This window comes from Solanum tuberosum, unplaced genomic scaffold, assembly GCF_000226075.1.
Source record: "Solanum tuberosum cultivar DM 1-3 516 R44 unplaced genomic scaffold, SolTub_3.0 scf00076, whole genome shotgun sequence".
In the NCBI taxonomy this organism is placed as follows: domain Eukaryota; kingdom Viridiplantae; phylum Streptophyta; class Magnoliopsida; order Solanales; family Solanaceae; genus Solanum; species Solanum tuberosum.
Window position 1 is genome coordinate 837651 of NW_006239000.1, and position 22261 is coordinate 859911.

At 30.4% G+C, this 22261-nt stretch overlaps 2 protein-coding genes across 2 annotated transcripts; one reads left to right on the forward strand and one right to left on the reverse strand.

The window, feature by feature from the left end:
- Positions 1–6567: 6567 nt before the first annotated feature.
- On the reverse strand, positions 6568–13714 carry LOC102600672 (uncharacterized). The gene is made up of 6 exons (XM_006346038.2): positions 13516–13714; positions 13208–13406; positions 11142–12091; positions 7295–7317; positions 7127–7205; positions 6568–6861 (listed from the first exon to the last, which is right to left on the reverse strand). Exons 1-6 carry the CDS (start codon positions 13697–13699, stop codon positions 6605–6607), a joined length of 1692 nt encoding a protein of 563 aa, XP_006346100.2. The 5' UTR covers positions 13700–13714; the 3' UTR covers positions 6568–6604.
- Positions 13715–16221: 2507 nt separating this feature from the next.
- On the forward strand, positions 16222–18658 carry LOC102601021 (uncharacterized). Its single transcript, XM_006346039.2, has one exon. It carries the CDS (start codon positions 16444–16446, stop codon positions 17239–17241), a length of 798 nt encoding a protein of 265 aa, XP_006346101.1. The 5' UTR covers positions 16222–16443; the 3' UTR covers positions 17242–18658.
- The last annotated feature ends 3603 nt before the right edge of the window (positions 18659–22261 follow it).

Consider the following 22261-nt stretch of genomic DNA (forward strand, 5'->3'; position numbering starts at 1 on the left):
TTATATCTAGATAGATAAGTACTATATCCAAGATAAGAAGTTGATTAGGGAATACAAGTATAATTGTATCCAACGTATTCATTTTGTGTTTAACAACAACGTATTCATTGTATTCTATATTGGTGCATTCATTTCTTGTTTAACAACTAGTGTATCTATTGCCATGTAGTTCACCTATTCAAAATCGAAATACTTAACATTCATTCACAAATTCAACAATTGCTTACATACAATAACTTGAATTAACAAAAAAAAAATATTAATACCTTTACGACGCCATAATAAGAATTATGGAGACAACAAGAAAATTGAGTATGATGTATCACAATTTTTTGTTAAACTGATAAAGAATATAATATGATATGTCTTTAAATGAGTAATTTTCAGTTATAAAATTAATTATGGGAAGTTGCTCATTGTATGGACGTAATGTCAGGATAGTGCGTTATATTTAGAGTCAATTCCTTATTTAGTTTGTTGTACTTAAAGATGTATTAATGTATAAAATAAAATAAATAAAAAACTATACAAAAATACAGCAAAAAAGTGATATAAATTGTAGTCATTTATTGTAAATAACATACTTATAGCTATTGGTATTCATTAACCCTATAAATATAGTTATTTTTGTAAGTTACTCTATTTGGGCCTCTAAGAAACTTACAAAAGCCCATATTATTGGGCTACATTTTATTTCATTTGGACCAGCCCATGTATTTCAATGTTCTTTAGGCCTGCATTTTGTGATCACCATTTATCATAGTTACTCATTTAGCTCACTGGTAAAGAAAAAGATGATAATATAGAAGAGTTTTTTTTAAAAAGGCCAAATTACGCATTTAGCCAACTGGTTTAAAAAGAAAATCTCTAATTAACTAGCAATTTTAGTAACAATGATATAATTATCTCTATATTATATATATCGAGTTATCGACAATAATTAATAAGTGTATTTATAACCACCACTCTATATAAATGACACCAAGGCTTTAGTGACTTTTGTTGTTGCGAATATATATATATATATATATATATATATATATTTGTTGACTATTATTTCGATAGACGCTAGTTATATCAATTTGTGCTTAAAAAGGGACATGAATTTTTAAATATTAGATTCCAAGAAGTTGTGAAGTCGATCCACGTTGATGTTGATGTTGTGAAGAAGTCAAAGATAATATTTTTTGTTCCATAATAATTTGATCCATTTTCTTATTATGTTTTATAATTCTTTAATTTATTGTGTAAATATTTATATATTTGATCGATGTATTCTTTGTTCAAGTAGAACAAGTCTACTATTGTTTAAAATTGGATAAGATTATAAATAATAGCTGGTTGATTCCACAGGCTAATTTTTATTGTTGGAATTTGGATCGTTAATAATATTTTTGACAATTTTATTATTAAAAATAATTACGGCGTGTGATGAACACAAATTATTTTTTCCCTATAATTATCTTAACTTTTAATGTCCAACCTAATTTTAATAATTTTGTGAAATGTTAAAGTATATTTAAATACATTCTATTAGTTTTTTAGATTAAGTTGTTATACAAAATAATTTTTATTTTCGAAGGAATATTTTAAATGTACCAATTGAGATGTTGTAGAAGAAGTCTTCCTTCGTCAACTAACGCTGAGACCTTTAATAATAAGTTGTGCACTCAAATGCTTTTATAGTTTTCTACGGAAATTCAGATTTAATCAATCGAGCTATAATGTAGATATTAAAAACTGAATGGAAAACAAATTAAAAAGATCTTTCAAAGTTTATTTCATTGAGTATGTAATTATTATTGTTAAAATTCATTTAATTAAATAAGAATAATACAACACAAACTTTCTTCTGAATAAGTCGTACAATATTATTTGATTGGTTGTCTAAGAAAAAGTTAATTATCACACAACTTTATTAATTGATATATATTGTGGTTAGCCTTATCAAACACCGCACAATTACTAATTTTATTTACAAAGTCAATGAAATTCAAAGTATAAATACTTATTCGTTATGAAGGAACATATATATTCATATTCTTTTGTGCGCGATAGAATATAAAATAATAAAAATATACATATTAGCAGTTCATGATATTATTATCTACCAACATATTCTTTATACAATTCTCCATATATAAAAGACAATTGAAAATTGAGCATTACATGTCATGTAACAAAGAATTACTAAACACGGAATCATAATTTTAAGTTCATGTTATGAATTCTAAAAAAGACAATTTATTAAATTTTAAATAAATTAAATTACTAAATCTAATTATAGAATTCGTAGCTTTCTCTCTAGTTCGATGTATGCCCCGAATATCACATAATAGAGCAACTTGGATTATCGTAAGTGTCATAAACGGGTTGACATATTGGATAGTATTGCACACATGGATTGCATATTGAAGGACAAGGACAAGGTTCCTTGGGTTTATCCGGTTCGGGCTTCTTCTCTTCGGGTTTTACTTCTTCAATACTCACAATTCGAGAACACTTGAATTTCCTTCTTATGCAATGCATCAATCTAAAGAAATCGACACCAATTCCTATCACCACCAAATGACCTTTTTCCTTGTCTATATTCACTGATATCACCCCTGCATGATCATCGACGATCGAGTGGTAAGGCCATGATCCACAGTAAAACAAACATTCATTTTTTTCATTTGAGAGGTGTTAGTGTGTGAACAACAATTTCAAACATAATAATAAAAGTGTGTGTTAGTGTATTTGCTACAATAAAAGTCACATTTATGAATATGCATGTGCTTCTGAAAATGACTTATTTTCAAAAAAAAATTTTTTTTGTTAAAGATTGATAACAACGTTTTAACAAATCAGATAATGTTCTGAATATCGATAATAATGTCCAAGTGTCATAAGATCATAAAGTAATGATTTCGAGATGATTGTCAAAAATAGTAACTTATGTTCAAAAGTCATTTTCTTCATTTTGATGAATAATATTTCTCCAAGTTAATTAAGTACCTGAACTTCTAACAGCAATTTGCATAGCTTTTGATCTACATTGATCAGTGTTGACAGGAAGATCAATCACAATCTTTTTCTGTATATCACATAATTAATCATTAATTAGAACAAAACTATATCAAATTAAGAACAAAATAATACAAATTAAACTAAGAATAATTTTAAAGACTTAATTACCTTCATGTTCTTGTGAATTAATGGAACTTAATTCTGTTGGTCAAAATGATAATGAAAGGACATTTATATAGGTCATGATTATTCTCATCTAATTTTTCTTTGACAATGGCAAATACCGTGTTCATATATTATATACTAATTTCGTACTACTAATTATAATTATTTATTTCTTAAAAATATATTATCATAATCCTAGTAGCCATAATTACATGACTACCTCAAACTTGTACTAATTAAAAAATTAAATCAACTCCCAATTCTTCTCAATCATATTGTTAATTTGCTGGAGGATAAAACTTAGTCATCGTCTCACCTAACGACTTATAGCCAATAATATTTACGTACATATATAAACATTAAACATACCATATAGAGAGCACTATTTTATTTTATTTTAAATAGTAACTTCAACTTTGATCGAATAAATATCTAGTCCAATTATTATATATTGTCCTTGTTTTCTATAAAATACTAGGTTTTATATTAATTATATATAATAGGTAGGTCCCAACATTCCAACAAATTGAAATTCTTAAATTAAAAGTTATAAATTAATAGCAACTAGGCATTTCTTAATTAAATCATACATATAATGTCGTGTATTTTTTTCACCTCCTGCGCGCACGATTTTTGTTCTTGCGAAATACAATGACGTCTTTTGTATAGATTGAATTGAATGCTAGTGACGTTGGGTGTTACACGCTTGTCTCTAATTAGTTATTATGATTCATTTTTCGAGAGTCAATTTAATTAATGTTACAGAGCGAATAACAGATCACGCATGCAGCATGCATGCAAGCAAGTTAAATAGTATTTTTTTAATAGAGAAAGATAAACAATAGCCGTATCTCTTTACCTATTATCGAGAAATCCTGAAGAGTTAGTGGCACACAGTTAAAAATTCGATGGACAATAGATTCGTCTCTCTATTCATCTCCACTTAATTAATACTAGTTTTTATATGTAACATATGATTCAAGCATGTAAGGTGCGCTTAACCCCATATCATATGCTTCACTCTTACCGCTAAACCAGGAAACCAATCAAACTATCTTAAGCATAGAAAGATCATTTAATAAAGGGAAAAAGTATAAATATACCCCCAAACTATCGTAAAATTAGGTATGCAGATATCCTCCGTCATACTTTTGGGACATTATATTGGTGTCCCTGCCGTCCAAAAACTAGAGCATATATACCCTTTATACTAACAGACATAAACGTGTCATAATCTTATCCACCAACCCGTTATTTATCAAATATCGTATCGACAGATAAGATTGCGCCACGTGTCCTCCGTTAAAGTGAAGGGCATATATGCTCTAGTTTTTGGACGGCCGAGGCACCAATGTCCCAAAAATATGACGAAGGGTATCTACATACAATTTACGATAGTTCGAGGGTATATTTATCCTTTGATAAATGATGTACCACATAAAATTGACTAAGTAGAATTAATATAATGTAAAATTTCAAACTTCTTGATTGTTGATTAGTAAGCAGAATATCAAACATGCATGTATTTCTAAAAGTATAACCCACGGAATTAACGTACTATATATATATATATATATATATGAGATATAGTATATTGATGTTACTACATTATGCCCTGGATGAATGAGTGGGAAGAAATGAATAGCAGAAAATACTGATATTAATTAAAGGAAACCGATAAGAAAGTGGATATTGAGCTTAACTCAATCTCAAAAGTTAGCTTAAGACATATCTACGGATTTTCCCAAACCATATAAGGAGAGAAATGATCAAAGCCTCCATCAATATAAGACTCAACACTTGATCTCCTCCCACACATCCAATACTGAATATCTAAAGTATGGACAATATAGATAAGATGTGATTAAGTTCATTCGATCAATAAAGTTCTATCATAATTTTTTTCATTGAAACTCAATTTTAGAACAATATCCATAGCAAATCAGTATGTAAAGTTAAAAAATTTAAGTTCTTGTTCAAATATAATTTTACATACTGATTTGTAGTGATATTAGTGAATTGCTGTGATACTATTTGGGCCTTACAAAAATCCCATTTTCTTGGACTGGATTTTTATACTTCCCCAGCAATTCATTTTGGACCAACACATGTAGTATTATTTTATCTTAAACAATATTCCTTGAAAGTTGAAACTATTCTCATGATTCAAATAAATTTCAAACTTGTAAGAGCAAAATATAACAAAAACAAAGCAGTAACATTATATTTTCTTTGTTTCAATTTATTTGTCTAATTTTAACTTAACACAAAGTTTAAGAAATTAAAGAAATCTTAAACTAAAGATACGTAGAATGTACTGAAATCTCCTTTAATCTTGTAATCTTAAACATGTTACGTGAAAAGTTGAAACTCAAAAGTTATAAAAAGAAATATGTTCTTTACGAAACACGCTACTTAAAAATCTATAGGAAGAAAAAAAAAAGATACAAATTTTATAAATATTCAATCTAAGTCAAAGATCTAGAAAAGCAAGACTTGGGAGATGGACTAAATTAAAAGGAAAATATTTATATGTATTTGTCTACTCCTATTTAAATAAATATGATAAATTAAAGAGAAAGAAAAAAACAATCTTATTGATGCCACAGGCCAACAGAAAAATATTACTCATTATTTAGATATTCGACAAATTGGCTTTTAATTTAAATATCACTTTATATTTTAGGTGAGATACACCCTATGATTAATTATGTTTCAGTTTGGGATTTAGTGATAAGTTAAGTTAATTTCACTTTAAATTAGTAAAAGATTTTAAATGGTACTTATCAGATTTAAAATCTAGTGATTCAACTTGAGCACAAACAATTAACAAATGTTATCCGGCTGGGGAGGCTTCGAAATAGTTCGGGGTAAGGTTTATCGTCTACATCAAGTTTCTATTTATGATATTACGTTGCGTATGTTACGGATTTGTGGTTGTTGTTATCTGATTTGTGAGGTGAAAATCTAATTTGCTTACACTTATAGAGGTTTAAATTTCAATCATTCTGATGTAATTCATTAAATCCGTTCACTTTTTAAGTTATAATCTTAATCATTCCGCTTCTCATCATTATAAATTACCATCATCCTCAACTACAACCACCACCATATCGTCAATCACATCAAACAACCATCACTATTACCGACTACCATTTACAATCATTACTACAATTGTAACCAATCTCTATAAACAATCAACGTCATCAATAACTACGATATATTCCCACGCTATCTATTATCATTATTATAATTGACTATCACTATCATGCACCACAATTATCAGCTATCACCAATAAAGTATAAAAGTAAAAACTCCATAAGCAAGGAAAAAGTAAAAAAGAGAAACAACATAATTCCACCACACCAAATTAATTATTACATAATAACATATTTAATAATACGATACAATAAATTAAAATTGTTTTTTTTACATAGTGGTGCAATTTGGAGTAGGAGAATCATAAACGGGTCGGCATACTGGATAATACTGCACACATGGGTTTGGATAGCAAACTGGTTGCGGTTTCGGGTCGGGTTTCTTTTCGGGTTTCACTTCTTCTACGCTCACAATGCGAGCACAGTTGAATTTTTTCTTTATACATTTCATCAATTTAAAAAAATCGACACCAATTCCAATTACCACCAAATGCCCTTTTTCTTTATCTGAATTCACCGAGAGTACCCCTACAAATGCATCAAACGCAAATTTAGAATTTCAAAAAATCATGTTGACTATTATAAAAAGACGTATTTGAAAATTAAATTTATCAGGTGCACACATATGTATACTTAAGATTAAGTGAATACATATAATGTTATTATACATGATTACACGTGAACCAACACCTCTCCCTTGAATACGCCTCAGATCAATTTCCCATCACGTTTGATACAACAAAAGTCATTATTCATTTTATTTTTTCGAAAAGGAAAAAATAGGCATAAATACCTGCACATTTTACAGCGATTTGCATAGCCTTAGATAAACGATTATCAGTGCTGAGAGTGATATCGATCACAATCTTTTCCTATATATATAAACATTAATCATTAATTAGAAAAAATTAAAATAAGAAAAATTAAGAAAAGTTGTAATTAAGGAATTGATAGTAATTACCTTCATGTTGTTATGAAATTGAGCTAATTTGTGGTACTCAAAAGATGATTATGAAGGATTTTTATAAATATTGAGCCTGCATATAAGTCTATATATATAGGTGATTATAATTGCCATACAAATTACCCTCATGTTCATATATTATATAGTATAGTACTACTTACTATTTTATTTTATTTTATCCCTTCAAAGAATAATAATAATAAAAATACTATTAATACTACTACTTAATTTTTTTAATACCACTAACAACAATTAGAAGCCATAGTAATATAAATACCACAAACTACAACGCATATAAAAAATTAAATCAACTCCCAAGTCTTCTTAATTGAGTTGTTAATTTGCTGCCACTAGAGACAATTAGGATATAAAATATTGAGAAAAGAAAAAGTCAAATTAGTAATTAGAGTCCGAAGCTAGGTAGGGTCGAGGAGTTCATCCAAACCTTTTTTAGTAGAAAATTACATTGTTTATACATGGTTAAAATTATTTTTATGTATATATAATATATGTTGAATCCCTTTCGAAATTCAAATTCTTTATATTTTAAATCTTTTAGTAAAAATTCTAAATCCATCACTCGTGAGAGTTTATTGTTTTTTTATTCAAACTATTTGGTTTGGAATCGATCTTTGTGTTGCCTAAGAAGATCATTTATGTGATTAAGACTATTTGTGGAAGATTCTTATGAACTGAACTATCTAAAAAGGCTTTGTTGGCTTGTGATAACATATATGCTTAACCAAAATAAGTGAAAGATCCAAATTATATAGTAGATATATTTATTAGGATACTTGGAACAAAGTTATTATTGGTAAACATGATGGACTAAATAGAGTATTCCGAGTGCAAATTTAGTACGTGACACATAAAACAGAGATGAAAGTATCGAAGATCAATGTAGAAGTCATATCCAAAGAAGAACAATTCAAATATCCTGTGAGTCCATAAACTAAGAAGAAGGAAAGATCGATGAAATTAAAATGTCGTACATCGTATTGAATGTCTCCTCATCCTCGACATAAGGGAGAGATGTTATTTCGGGAATACAGTAGTGAAGAAAGCATACTAAAAATAATAGAGAAAAGAATAGTAGCAACAACAAATAATACAATAACGGAAGCAAAGAAAACCACAAGTACAAATTTTATTCGAAGAATAAGATAATAGAACAGTAATATTAATACTAAAGTTGATAAGAAAAACTAAACAACACTCGATCATCTACTAATCTTCAATTTCCATATCCTCTTATCTAAGTATAACGTCAATATTCATAATTAAAGGAGGAATTTGATTTTTAATAAATTAAAATTAAGGAGGTAAATCGTTTTCATCAACTAAGATATGAAACTTCATTAGTCGTTGTCTTACCTAATGATTTATAAACCAATAGTAATATTTCCATAAACCATATAGAGAAAAATAATAATTATAGAAACTTTCAACTTTGATATATGATATATATAATATCCACTTGTTCAATTATTATATATTGTACTTGTTTTTTAAAAATAATACTAGGTTTATGTACTAGGATGGTCCCAACATCCCAAACAACTTGGGCTCCTATATAGAAGACCAAATCACAATGTAACTCTTAAATCATAATTATGGCCTTATGGGTGTGTTTGGTATTGGTAAAACATTTATTTGAAAATATTTTTCAAATTTTTGGCTGGTTAAAATATTTTTTTTTTTTAAAATAAGTTGATTAAAATAGAGAGAAGGTGAGAATTAGAAAACCAAGCATCATAAATGACAGTTCACGCTAATTGTTTCTTCCCTTACCCCCACACCATTCAGAGGGTCAGTGGCACCAAATTTGTAACTCGATGAATAATGAACTCACCCATCTATTAAATCCGTGATGTCCAACTAACTCACACATCACTTGTTGCACTCTTATCACTCAACCAAACCCCTCAGGGACACTATCTTAAACAACGAAGAATCATGCAACACATAATGTCTATACCACATAAAATTGCAATAAGTATAGTATAAATCAACAAAGTACATATTAGGTTATAACAATTGACAAAGCAAAATGAAAAATCTTAAACTATTCATTCTCGACTGTTGATTTACAGCTTGATTAGATGGTTGTTACATATCGTTTCATAATATATAGTATCGTATTGTATTGCACTGTAACGACCATCCAAACAATAGATAAGCAAAATATCGAACATGTTGTATTTGTTTAAGTATAACTCAAATCTTGGTTAAAGTACATAGACCCTTGGCCACTTGAGCTTTCTTGGCAATACACAATAAGTACTACGACAACAACAACAAACTCAGTGTAATCTCATAGGTGGGTCCGAGGAGCGTAGAGTGTACAGACACCTTACCCTTACCTTTGAGAAGGTAGAGAGGTTGTTCCCGATAAACCCTCTACAACACACAAGTAGTACTAAACACAATTAGAATGTATTAGAACACAAAATACTAAGGGGTCGTTTGGTTTGAATACAAGTTATGATGTGATTAGTTATGATGAAATAAGTTAGGATGAGATAAGTTATGCTGAAATTATTTCTTATTGACCGTTTGATTGGTTGCTTTCAATACAATATGCATTACATAAATTCTACGAATAAGTTGTTTGTTTACGAAAATACCCTTCAATTTATTTAGTTTTTTTTTATATATATTTTCTATTCAACCAGTAGTTATTTATTCTTAAAAATAAATTTTGTCTTATTTAGCTTAAATATTTGTGTGTGCGCATTTCCATAATTGTACCAACTGTATTTAAGAATAAAATTTTCATCTAAATTTGTTGAAGTACAAAATGATTTATTATTTATGTTACTTCATTTAAAACACGTTTCATTCTTAAATTGTAAAATACTAAAGTTATCTTCATTTTTAAATCATCTTTCATGTTACTATTTCCTTCAAAATTTATGTTAACTAACAATAGAATTCTTCCCGAAATTAGCGTACATGAGATGAAAAGAAGATAAAAAAAATAAAAATACACAAAAGATCTAGCTAAAAAGAATACCAATATAAACTAATTTTAGAGAAAACTGCACAGGAAGCTTGTATTTAGTATCATAGCATTTCGTTTTATCTCACATTTAATTGATATATAAAATATAAATTTTCAAGTGGCTAAAAGAATATACTATTAAAAATATGTAATTCGATAGTAAGGAAATTAAATTAAAATATAAATAAATATAAAAATTAGTCAAATAAATTCATAAATAAAAATTATATTTATATAGTGTAATTTTTTTTAAAATATGAAGAATTATTATAATAAAAATAAGGAGTAGTGAAGGTCATAACTATTATTATACATGATATTTAAAATAATATATGATTTTACATGGATATAAAAAATTAGGTATAAAAAGAGTTTAAAGGGACACTTTTGTCATTTTATCTATCTTATACCAGCATAAGTTATCCCGATATTACTATTCCACCCAAAGATAGGGATAACTTAGATCAGAACTAATTATTAATCTTGGTATAAGTTATCCCATGCTGTGCAACCAAACAAAGGATTAAAGGGTGTGCTCAAAATTTATCCCGGAATTAACTCCCTTTATCCATCACACCAAACAACCCCTAAAAGTAGTAACTTAGTATCAAGCATATATAGTAAAATATCAAATTTCAAGCTTTGTTGCACATAATTCAACCTTTATCAAACAAGCTCTTCAGAATATTCATTTGTGATTAAGATCTTTCAGCATAATTAAGAGAGACATTTATTTTGCACTCCCAAGTAAGGAGAGTTAATTAACAACTACTTGCATAAGCATATCTAGTTATTCACATAATTTATAGGTAAAGTCCCATACCATGTTGCTCAATCAGCCTTCGATGAATCTCTGTTGTAACTTCAGAATTCTTGACCGGCTCCAACAATGAAGCTCTTCCAAAGTTTCCAAGTAATCTACAGGGGGCCTCCCGGTCTCGTCCCCGAACCTCATAGCACCATGATGTAGAGCTCGACGAACTGAAACTTCAACATTAGTGTCCACTCTTCCAAATGTTTCTTGAATATAACTGAAATACGGCTTAAAGATCCTGAAAAGTTCACTTATGGGGTCATGCCTTGCAGGTAAACCAACATGACTTGGAAAACCATTCATGTCATTCACATAAGATGGACGGAAGGAGTAAATTGGAGGACTTATGGAGTTGGGAACTTTTTGAAAGTTCTGATATGCATAACTTGGAAAACCGTTCATGCCATTGATGACACAAGTTGGAGAATTTCTACTGTCAATCCAACTTTGTTGCTGTTGGAAGGAGCAAATCGGACGACTTATGGAGTTGGGAACTTTTTGAAAGTTCTGATATGCATAACTTGGAAAACCGTTCATGCCATTGATGACACAAGTTGGAGAATTTCTACTGTCAATCCAACTTAGTGGCTGTTGGAAGGAGTAAATCGGAGGACTTATGGAGTTGGGAACGTTTAGAAGATTCTGAGATGGTGCATGTAAAAAGCGTTTCTTGTGTTTTGTTCTTGGCACATTCTTACGAGATGGGTCGAATTTAAACTTGAAGGTATTGCACTCACCCAAATGAAAAGGCTCATCACATTTTGAACCAGCTCCTCTTTTATTGTTGTAACCAGGGTAATTTTCAATCTTGAAATCAGCACATTCGATACACATCAAGGAGTTTCCTGATCCAAGTCCAACAAGATTCCAAAGGTCGTATGGAAGACACGTTTTATGTGTTACATGAATTTGACCATCAACTCGCAACAGTTTCTTGGCACTCCCAAAAAAACGTCCCACAAGCTTCTGATGCATTCTGCACAAAGACAAAAAGGCACACAATACATTGAGAAAATGCAAAATCCAGTGGAAAAAAAAGGGTAATTAAGAAACTAGCCTAGAGGATAGAAGCCAATACTTTCAGCATACGGAATTTTTTCCCTTCCCAGTGTGATCAAAATTGGCCTGAATGAGCCAAAAAAGAATGGTCATAAAGAGATGGTCCCAACTAATAAGAGTGTTTGGCCTCTGTGTTGATGAAAACACTTTACAATATTTGCTTGCTTGGATTGAAGAAAACAACTTTGTCTTTTAAGGGTACAGGTCCTCTACAAGCTCCAACTCATTGCCGTGAATCTTCACCATCGATATCCTAAACATCCTACTCCATCCATTCCTATCCTCATCCACAATGGTACACCACACTCATTGTTTGCAACAAAACTGTCAAAAATGTATATTTGGTATGGGTGCAGAGTAGAGGCACTAATTTAAAACCTAAATGCAACTCTATCCCTCCACCTTCTACTCGTTTTCTTCAAGGGTGATGTCAATGCAACTCGACTATTTTACCTTGTGGTTAGGTGATTCTAACCACCAACACTTGGGAAATGAGAAGAAAATACCTAAGCCTTTTGTCTCTTCAAGAGTTTGAATCATGGTCTCCCACAGTTTTCATCCACTTTATTAACCACTAGGCTACAAACTCCACCTTCTACTCTTATACATGCTACCTTCCTCTAACACGAAAATAATTTGAAAATGTATATTTCATTTCAACAATCCCACGGAAAAATGTTGCATACATCCAGGACGCGAAACTAGAGGGGTGTAAGGGGTACATCCGAACCTCATTCCCCATGTTAAACATCCTATTTTGTGTATATCACACCATATATACAAGGTTAAAAATCTTTTTATGTATATACATGAACCCTACAACAACAACAAACCCAATGCAATCCCACAAGTGGGTCTGAACAGAGTAGTGTATACACAAGCCTTACCCCTAACTTGACAAGTTACCGAGTCTATTTCCGATAAACCCTCGCACAAAAACTATTTACATAAACCCCATTTGTGTGATGACACTGCATACATCATACATACAAGCAGAATTTAAACAGCATAACACAAAAAGAGGGAACCTTACTGTATAAGATGATCACTATCCTCACTGCCATGAAACCCTGCATGAGGAAAATTATAGATAATCCGATCAAACTTCCGGTTACTAAGATCAGAATGAAGCTGTATTTTAGTTGCATCCACACCGTGCAACACAGTTCCTCCCAAAGATTTCAACTTTTCCAAGTTCGATTTCCCATTCTTGTACATTTTGATCACTTCAACTACACACAACAACAAAAAAGGGCAAAAAAATTAAACTCCGCGAAAACCCCATCATAGATTAAGCAAAACAAACACAACCCAGAAAGGAAATAGTGTAAAAACAGTTACCATATGATTGTAAAGACGAAGCAACAATGTTCGAAGCAGAACCAAAAACCTGAGCTAAACAGAGAGAAAAAGAAAAATCTCCATCACCCACTAAGAGTATTTGATGATATGAAGAGTAATGTTGAATAATTTTCTCTTCTTCTTCTTCATTGATCACTTTTGGGTTTTCTTCTGCTTCCGCCATAGCTAGTGCAGTTTCTTTTTCTTTTTGATTCTACTCTGTTTATGTAGCCAAAAAAGAGAAAAAGAAAAATTGAATTTGGGTAAAAAGGGCTGAAGTTGAGTGTAATTACGGATTTGACATTAAAATTTAACGGGTTATATGAGTTTTGCTTCTTGTGGTATCAATGGGTAAAATGGGAATCACAGGATTTTTGGTGTACGATCCAATGATCGTGTCTGTCTTTTAAGCTTATCTTGGAAGGAAAAGGAATATGAAAGTTTCAATTATTTGATTTGATTGATGGAATTAAGATACTGTATTAAATTGATTTTTGTTGTTCACTGTGATTTTTATTTTTACAGGTATGAAATTTGAAAAACAAAATATTTGTAGTGTTATTTTTCTTATTCAAATTGTATAAGGTTGTGTTGAATCATTTTGTGTTAGAGGTCTCGAATTTTAAAAATTATATGATATCATCTTCGTTTTCTTTGCGTCAAAATCTAATTTTAAAGAGTTTAATTAAAGTCTTCAAATTAAAAGGAGCATGTGATAATAGCTTCTTTTCTTCTTTTCGTCAAATTAAATTTTGAAGGTTTATATCGAACCATCTCTAGCTAGAGGAGTCATATGTTATTAATGCCAGTCTTCTTTTCATCAAAATCAAATTTCAAATAGTTATATTGAAATATTTCTAGCTAAAGCCTTCAAACAAAAAAGAATCATGTGATATTAACTTTGATTTCTTTTCGTCATACCAAATTTTGAAGAGATATCGAAACATTTTTTTCTATAGCATTCGAGTTAAAAAGAGCATATGGTACTAATTTTGATGTCAATGCTATTTTTAAATTTTTCTTTCCATTTCTTCATGTATTCACTTGAATGAGTGATACAGTTTAAATTTTAAAAGTTCAAATCAAATTACTTAACAAACATTCTAATTATAGTTACCAGATATAGATTTTAGATAAGAAATTCCCCAACTTTGGTAAAATAAAATCTCATATCCCATAAATTTTGGCACCTTGAAATATCACAACGTTCACTTTCAATGTGTAACTCTTTCTAAGTTCTCCTTTTAATATTTTGTATTTCTATTTTATGTATAACGTAACTGTATAAGTCAAGTATATATTAAACTTTGTTTACTGAATATATACAACATCATATTGTATGGGGGAAGCAGGTGTTTTGGGCTTTGCAAGTTGGCCCAAGTGTGACTGGCCCAGTAGTAATGTGGGATTTTGTTGCTAAAATGTACCCTTTTTTGGTTGTTATTTAAGTTCTGTTCAAATTTTTAAAGTAGTACAAATATAGCCCTTGTAACTGACAAAATACTAGTATGTGATAATCTTAAATAATGAAGTGCATAAAATATTTCGTATTTACACATGGTTAGGAGAAGGGCCGCACCTTAAGGGATGTAATTTATACAATCTAACATAAAAAAAAACATTAGTGATTACTTTCACGACTCAACATGTGACTTATAGGTCACACGAAAATACCTTTACCGTTACTATAGACTCCCCTTCAGATCACATCAATTGTAATCTTACATTTATTAAATTTTTGACCGTAATCTAATATTTTATCATTAGATTTAGACCATGGAAAATCAATAATCTTGTGAGCTTCAACTCGAACCCATGACCTATTGTTATGCTTTTTAGAAACAATAAAAGCAGCCACTTAACTATAATTTTTTCTTTGTTTAATCATTATAAGAATAATGATTTTTTTCTTAACCACATAGTTTTCTGACTTTCTTTCTACTTTCTTAGTGTGCAAGTATTATCAAATCAAAAAGGCAACTTATGCTGCAGAATTGCAATATTTTTTGTCTAACCAATACAATCCAACTGTTCTCCATTTGACAGGTCAATGCTCTACAAGTTAGTAGAATTTCAAGATAAAAAAAGTGTAAAGTGCAACTAAGACCACCCAAAACAAAAGTTGGGTGTAACCATGGTCCACACGAGTGTGTGATTTAATGATCAATGAAATAAATTATTTTATATTTTATAAATTTTTTAAATTACAATCTAAAAAGTCTCTTTTTGAATAGATTATATTTTTACGAAAATCATTAGTCTATGATATAAAATTTTGTATATTATTACAAATGTCAAATGACTGTTTGTGTTTTCTGAACAATATATGAGCAAATATTAGATCTGAATCTTATGTTGCATGAAATGATAATTTTCCAAAGGCTATATTTCCACAACTTTATAAATAGGGATAAAATCTTAACAATGACCTAAAAAGGGCACATTTGCATAATTCAAGCAACTTTAAAGGTTCTAGCAAACATTAGATAATCTTGTGTGCCTAAATATCGATAGGCAGAATTATTCAGTACATGTACCTCATGGAATATAGCATGAGTCGAAAAATAATAGTCGAGGCGCGCACAAACTGAACCGGAAAAAACAAAAGTTATAGAGCCCTGTGGTGGCCTGGGTGGGGCACTAGCTTTAGTGTTTTTTTTTTTCTGAATAAATACAGTGATTCAACTATGGAAAAAAAAAGCAACACAAACAATTCAAATGAAAACATCTATCTCCCAACTTTAGTTCCTACTCACATTACACCTTTATCATATACTATTATTAAATATTAAAACCAACCAAAAAAGTTTCTTTCCCTTTTACTTTCCTTAATCCAATTCCAAACTCCATTATTAGTATCATTATCTTATAATAAATAGATCCAACATTCATTTGTTCATCTTTCCTTTCATAATTCATTAAGCCAATATGACTTCCTCAGAGAGCTTAAGTTTCTTTTCTCCTGAATATAGTACACCTAAAATGTTTCCTCTAACACCATCACCAACACCAGCACCAACTCATAAACGTGGCGGTCCATCGCCTATGAGCCAAATCATCATGGCAAAACAAGCCCTCAATCAACCTTTGACACCAGAAATGTCACATGAAATCAAGAATAAACCAATAGTACAATATGTTGTGCCACGACAACGTAGACGTACAAATCCTGCAGTGTGGTGTGCTGCAATACTATGCATGATGTTCTGCCTACTACTAATAATATTTGGTATTGGAACTTTAGTCATTTTTCTATCTATCAAACCAAGAAATCCAGTGTTTGATACATCAAATGCAAGCCTAAGTGTCATATACTTAGACTCACCTAAGTATATGAATGGTGACTTCACATTTATAGCAAATTTCACCAATCCAAACAAGAAACTTGATATGAGATTTGAGCATTTGGTCATTGAACTTTTTTTCTCAGATAGCTTAATAGCAACACAAGTTCTTCAACCTTTCAGTCAGAGGCAACGCGAAACACGATTAGTACAAGTTCACATGATATCTAGCTTGGTTTATTTGCCACCAATTTCAGCCTTCAAGCTACAAAAACAGGTACTTATCAACAGAGTTGTGTATAACATCAGAGGAACTTTTAAGGTCAGAGTTAATATTGGCCTAATTCATTACTCTTATTGGTTACATGGGAGATGTCAATTAGAGATGACAAGTCCACCTACTGGTGCTCTTATTACACATAGTTGTAGAACAAAGAGGTGAAAAAAAAATGATTACTTCTGTATATTGCATACTTTAGTACAGCAATTTGATTTGATTTTCCAGATTCCTTCTATTATGTCAAGTACAAAAACTATGTTTCTCAATGCCAAGCAAGTTGAGATCGGCTATATAAATTCTCATTTTTTTCTATATTCAAGATTAAAGGAAACTTAGTTGTTTAGCACTAGAAGTTTCCTGCAGTATAGTTCAATAATTGAAAGGCAAAAGGTTGGATCAATTAGACAATTGTCTCTTTTTCTTTAGTTTTGCCACAGGAAACTTCCCACCCACCCACCTTCCTGCCCCCCCTCCCCCCAGAAGGGGTTTGTGAAGTTGGTAATAGTGGTGTTCGAGTCAGGTTGTACACACTTGACTATTCCACCGAGTACATGCTACCTCCTTACAAGACTTAAACAGATGGGAAGAAATCATCAATTGTTTTCTGAAGAAGTTTGTAGAGTTGGTAATTGGGATTCTAGTTCTATATTTCTCAAGCCATGACATCTTCATGTGTCGGATACTCAAAAAATGCACTACTTTTGGAGGATCTAAAATGTACCCTCGATATTTTCGAAGAGTCCAAGCAGCATAGTATGAGGCACTTTTATTGATACCTCTTTAGTATATTGCTTTAAGATTGCAATATATGTTTCTACAAAATGGCAGCCAGCTAGCAAATGGAATATATTAAATCATCTCTGGTGGTTCAAAAGTAGCTGAGATAGCAAAGAAGGACATACAAGAAGCACCTAAGTACATACACAAATCACTTTTTCTTTTATACCTTTCTATTTCAATAATAAGTAGAAATAATTGTTCTATTCACAAATCTCTTGGACCTTGCCTGTCCCTTCGAGGAAATCTGATAAAATTGGAATGATACAGAGAAGATTAGCATGACTCATGTGCAAGGATGACATGCACAAATTGAGAAATGGTCTTGGACCTTGCCTCAAACAAGACTTACAGGGGGTAGATCAGTGCAAATATATAGACAAAGTGATGCAGTCTGCATAACAGAACCTCTGCATTATCAAGAATGATCGACAGCAAATTTACAACGTCGTTGTAACTGAAATTGGATGACAAAAAAATGTCACAGAAGCCCTTGAAAGTTGCTACTATGTGTGCCTTATATAAGCAGTCACACTAGCTAGTAGCAATGGCAACAAAGAATATATATGTGATCAAAATTTCTTATGGAACTTCCACGAGTATTATGGACAACGCGGAGAAAATATGCAGAAGAGATGAAGATCTTTAGCAATACCAACAATGTTGAATGTTAAGGATTTGTGATTGTTGTTATCTGGTTTGTGAGGTGAAAATCTAATTTGCTTACACTTATAGAGGTCTAAATTTCAGCTATTCAGATGTAATTCATTAAATTTGTTTACTTTTTAAGTTAAAATCTTAATCATTCCACTTTTCATCATTATCAATTACCATCATCCTCAACTACAACCACCACCATATCGTCAATCACCTCAAACAACCATCACTATTACCGACTACTATTTACAATCATTAATACAATTGCAATCAATTACTATAAACAATCAACGTCATCAATCACTATGATATATTCCTCAGTTATCATTATTATGATTGACTATCACTATCATTCACCACAATTATCAGTTGTCACCAATAAATTATAAAAATAAATATTCCATAAGCAAGGAAAAAGTAATAAAGAGAAATATCATAATTCCATCACACCAAATTAATTATTACGTAATAACATATTTAATAATACGATACAATAAATTAAAATTGTTTTTTTACATAGTGGTGCAATTTGGAGTAGGAGAATCATAAACGGGTCGGCATACTGGATAATACTGCACACATGGGTTTGGATAGCAAACTGGTTGCGGTTTTGGGTCGGGTTTCTTTTCGGGTTTTACCTCTTCTACGCTCACAATGCGCGCACAGTTGAATTTTTTCTTTATTATTTCATCAATTTAAAAAAATCCACACAAATTCCAATTACCACCAAATGCCCTTTTTCTTTGTCTGAATTCACCGATAGTACCCCTACAAATGCATCAAACGCGAATTTTAAATTTCAAAAAAACATGTTCACTATTATAAAAAAGACATATTTGAAAATTAAATTTATCAGGTGCACACATATATGTATTTAAGATACAGTGAATACATATAACATTATTATACATGACTATACGTGACCCAACACCTCTCCCTTAAATACGCCTCAGATCAATTTCCCATAAAAGGCAGGTTTGATACGATAAAAATCATTTCTTTTTTTGAAAAGGAAAAAATAGGCATAAATACCTGCACATTTTACAGCAATTTGCATAGCCTTTGCCTTTGATAAACGATTATCAGTGCTGAGAGTTATATCGATCACAATCTTTTCCTATATATAACATTAATCATTAATTAGAAAAAAATTAAAATAAGACAAATGAAGAAAAGTTGTAATTAAGGAATTGATAATAATTACCTTCATGTTGTTATGAAATTGAGCTAATTTGTGGTACTCAAAAATGATAATGAAGGATTTTTATAAATACTGAGCCTGCATATAAGTCTTTCTATATATATATAGGTGATTGATTATAATTGCCATACAAATAACCCTCATTTTCATATATTATATAGTATAGTACTACTTACTATTTTATTGTATTTTATTCCTTCAAAGAATAATAATAATAAAAATACTATTACTACTACTACTACTACTTAATTTTTTAAATACCACTAACAACAATTAGAAGCCAGAGTAATATAAATACCACATACTACAACGCATATAAAAAAACTAAATCAACTCCCAAGTCTTCATAATTGTGTTGTTAATTAGCTGCCACTAGAGACAATTAGGATATAAAATATTGAGAAAAGAAAAAGTCAAATTAGTAATTAGAGTCTGGAGCTAGGTAGGGTCGAGGAGTTCATCCAAACCTTCTTTAGTAGAAAATTATATTGTTTATACATAGTTAAAATGATTTTTATGTATATATAATAGATGTTGAATTTCCTTCGAAATTTGAATTCTTCATATTTTGAATCTTTTAATAAAAATTCTGAATCCGCCTCTAGTCAGAGTTAGTTTGGAAGCTTTGTGCTGCCTAAGAAGATCATTTATGTGATTAAGACTATTTGTGGAAGATTCTTAGAACTGAACTATCTAAAATGGCTTTGTTGGCTTGTGATAACATATATGCTAACCAAAATAAGTGAAAGATCCAAAATAGTAGATATATATATTACTTGGAACAAAGTTGTTATTGGTAATAGCGGGATTGAAATAGAATATTTGGAGTGCAAATTTAATAATCAAACACATAAAGCGAAGGTGAAAATACTAAAGATCGATGTACACGTTCTATTCAAAGAAGAACATTTCAAGTATCTTGTGAGTCCATAATCTAAGAAGATGGAGAGAACGATGAAAACATCGTACATCATAATCTCTTCTTGTCCTCGACATAAGGGAGAGATGTTGTTTTCAGAAATACATTAGTGAAGAAATCGTGATGAAATTAATAGAGAAAAGGATAGTACTAACAACAAGATATGAATAAAGTCAGTAACACACTATCCTCTTCAAACCTCATATGTGAAATTACATCAATTATGCTATTATATATAATTAAATATTGTAATTAGTTATAATCAAGTTGATATTAGTTGCTTGTTCAACAACAAAAACAGAGAGATATAAATTTTTCCATCACTTGTACTCTAATTAATACAGGAGGAAAAAAGTCCAATATTTCTGCTCATTGGCTGTTGTGAAATATCAACAAACAAATAGTTTTTTTTAATAAAAAAAATTATGGTCATAATTAATTTACATCATGGAACTAGGATAATTTTAGCTTTAGCTAGTGTTGATGTTTATATAGGTTTAATGAGTACTTCACGGTGTATTTCATAATGGCCTTCCTAATTACAAGTTGCTATTTCATAATTTGGGACACTTTTATTCTGGTCAATCTCTTAGCCTTAATTAGAAGGTAGATATATTGAATACAAGAAAATTAGTGGATACTTAGTCCAAGGATGCTAATAGAGTTGATTAACCAATGTTAAATTCTAATTAGTGGATACTTAGTCCAAGAATATACTGTTGAATAGAGGTGTTCACGGTTTGGATAAAAACCGATCCAAACCGAAAAACTGAACCAAACGGATTAAATAAACCGATTTTTATTTGGGTTAGGTGTGGTTCGGTTTTAGATTTTTAAAAACCGATAGTATATGGGTTGGTTATGGTTTTGTTCGAAAAAAACCGAAGAAATAACCGAACCGAACCGACAAATTATATACATATATATTATTAATATACATACATAACTTATTGTTTTTATAAGCAATTTTAAAGATCCTATATATGTTTTCATCAAAATTAATTTATAATTTACTGAAAAAATGCCCAAGGTGATGATATTTATCTTATTGGTTTTATGTATATGAGTGTGTCTATGACAATTCTTTATAAGATTGAAAATATCACTTTCTCTTTCTTCTAGGCCAAAATAATGAATTTTGAAGCTTTAATCAGAGTAAATTAAATGATTGAAATTTCTGTAATGTCAGTCATTCTAACTATTTTCATTTTAAATGGATCGTTGTCACTTTTTTCATTTTTTGAATGAATTATTTCTTTTATTTTTGTCTATGGTTAATAACCGAATAACCAAACCAAATCGAACCAAAACCGATAACAACCAAACCGATAAATATATACTATATTTGGTTTGGTTTGGTTTTGATAATTTTAAAACCGATTAAGTTGGTTTGGTTTTGGTTTTGACCAATAACCGATTCAAACCGGCCCGTGAACACCCCTACTGTTGATCATTGATTATTTGTCCACTATGATCCAAATATCAAGTCTAGCACCATCATATAACATGGCTAGTTTTCATTTCCTTAAAAATTCTGTTATGTTTCAATGATATTAACTCATTACTAATGGCTTTTGATTTTGGTTCCTATTAATGTACTATGAATTTACAAGTCCATTTGTAGTAGG

Excerpts from the sequence above, each read along its gene's own strand:
- LOC102600672 (XM_006346038.2), bottom strand. The coding sequence starts at position 13,699 with ATGGCGGAAGCAGAAGAAAACCCAAAAGTGATCAATGAAGAAGAAGAA. Across the intron at positions 12,092-13,207 it reads GATAGTGATCATCTTATACA|AATGCATCAGAAGCTTGTGG; the intron begins GTAAGGTTCCCT and ends GTCTTTGTGCAG. Across the intron at positions 7,318-11,141 it reads ACAACAGAGATTCATCGAAG|CTCAATTTCATAACAACATG; the intron begins GCTGATTGAGCA and ends ACCACAAATTAG.
- LOC102601021 (XM_006346039.2), top strand. The coding sequence starts at position 16,444 with ATGACTTCCTCAGAGAGCTTAAGTTTCTTTTCTCCTGAATATAGTACA.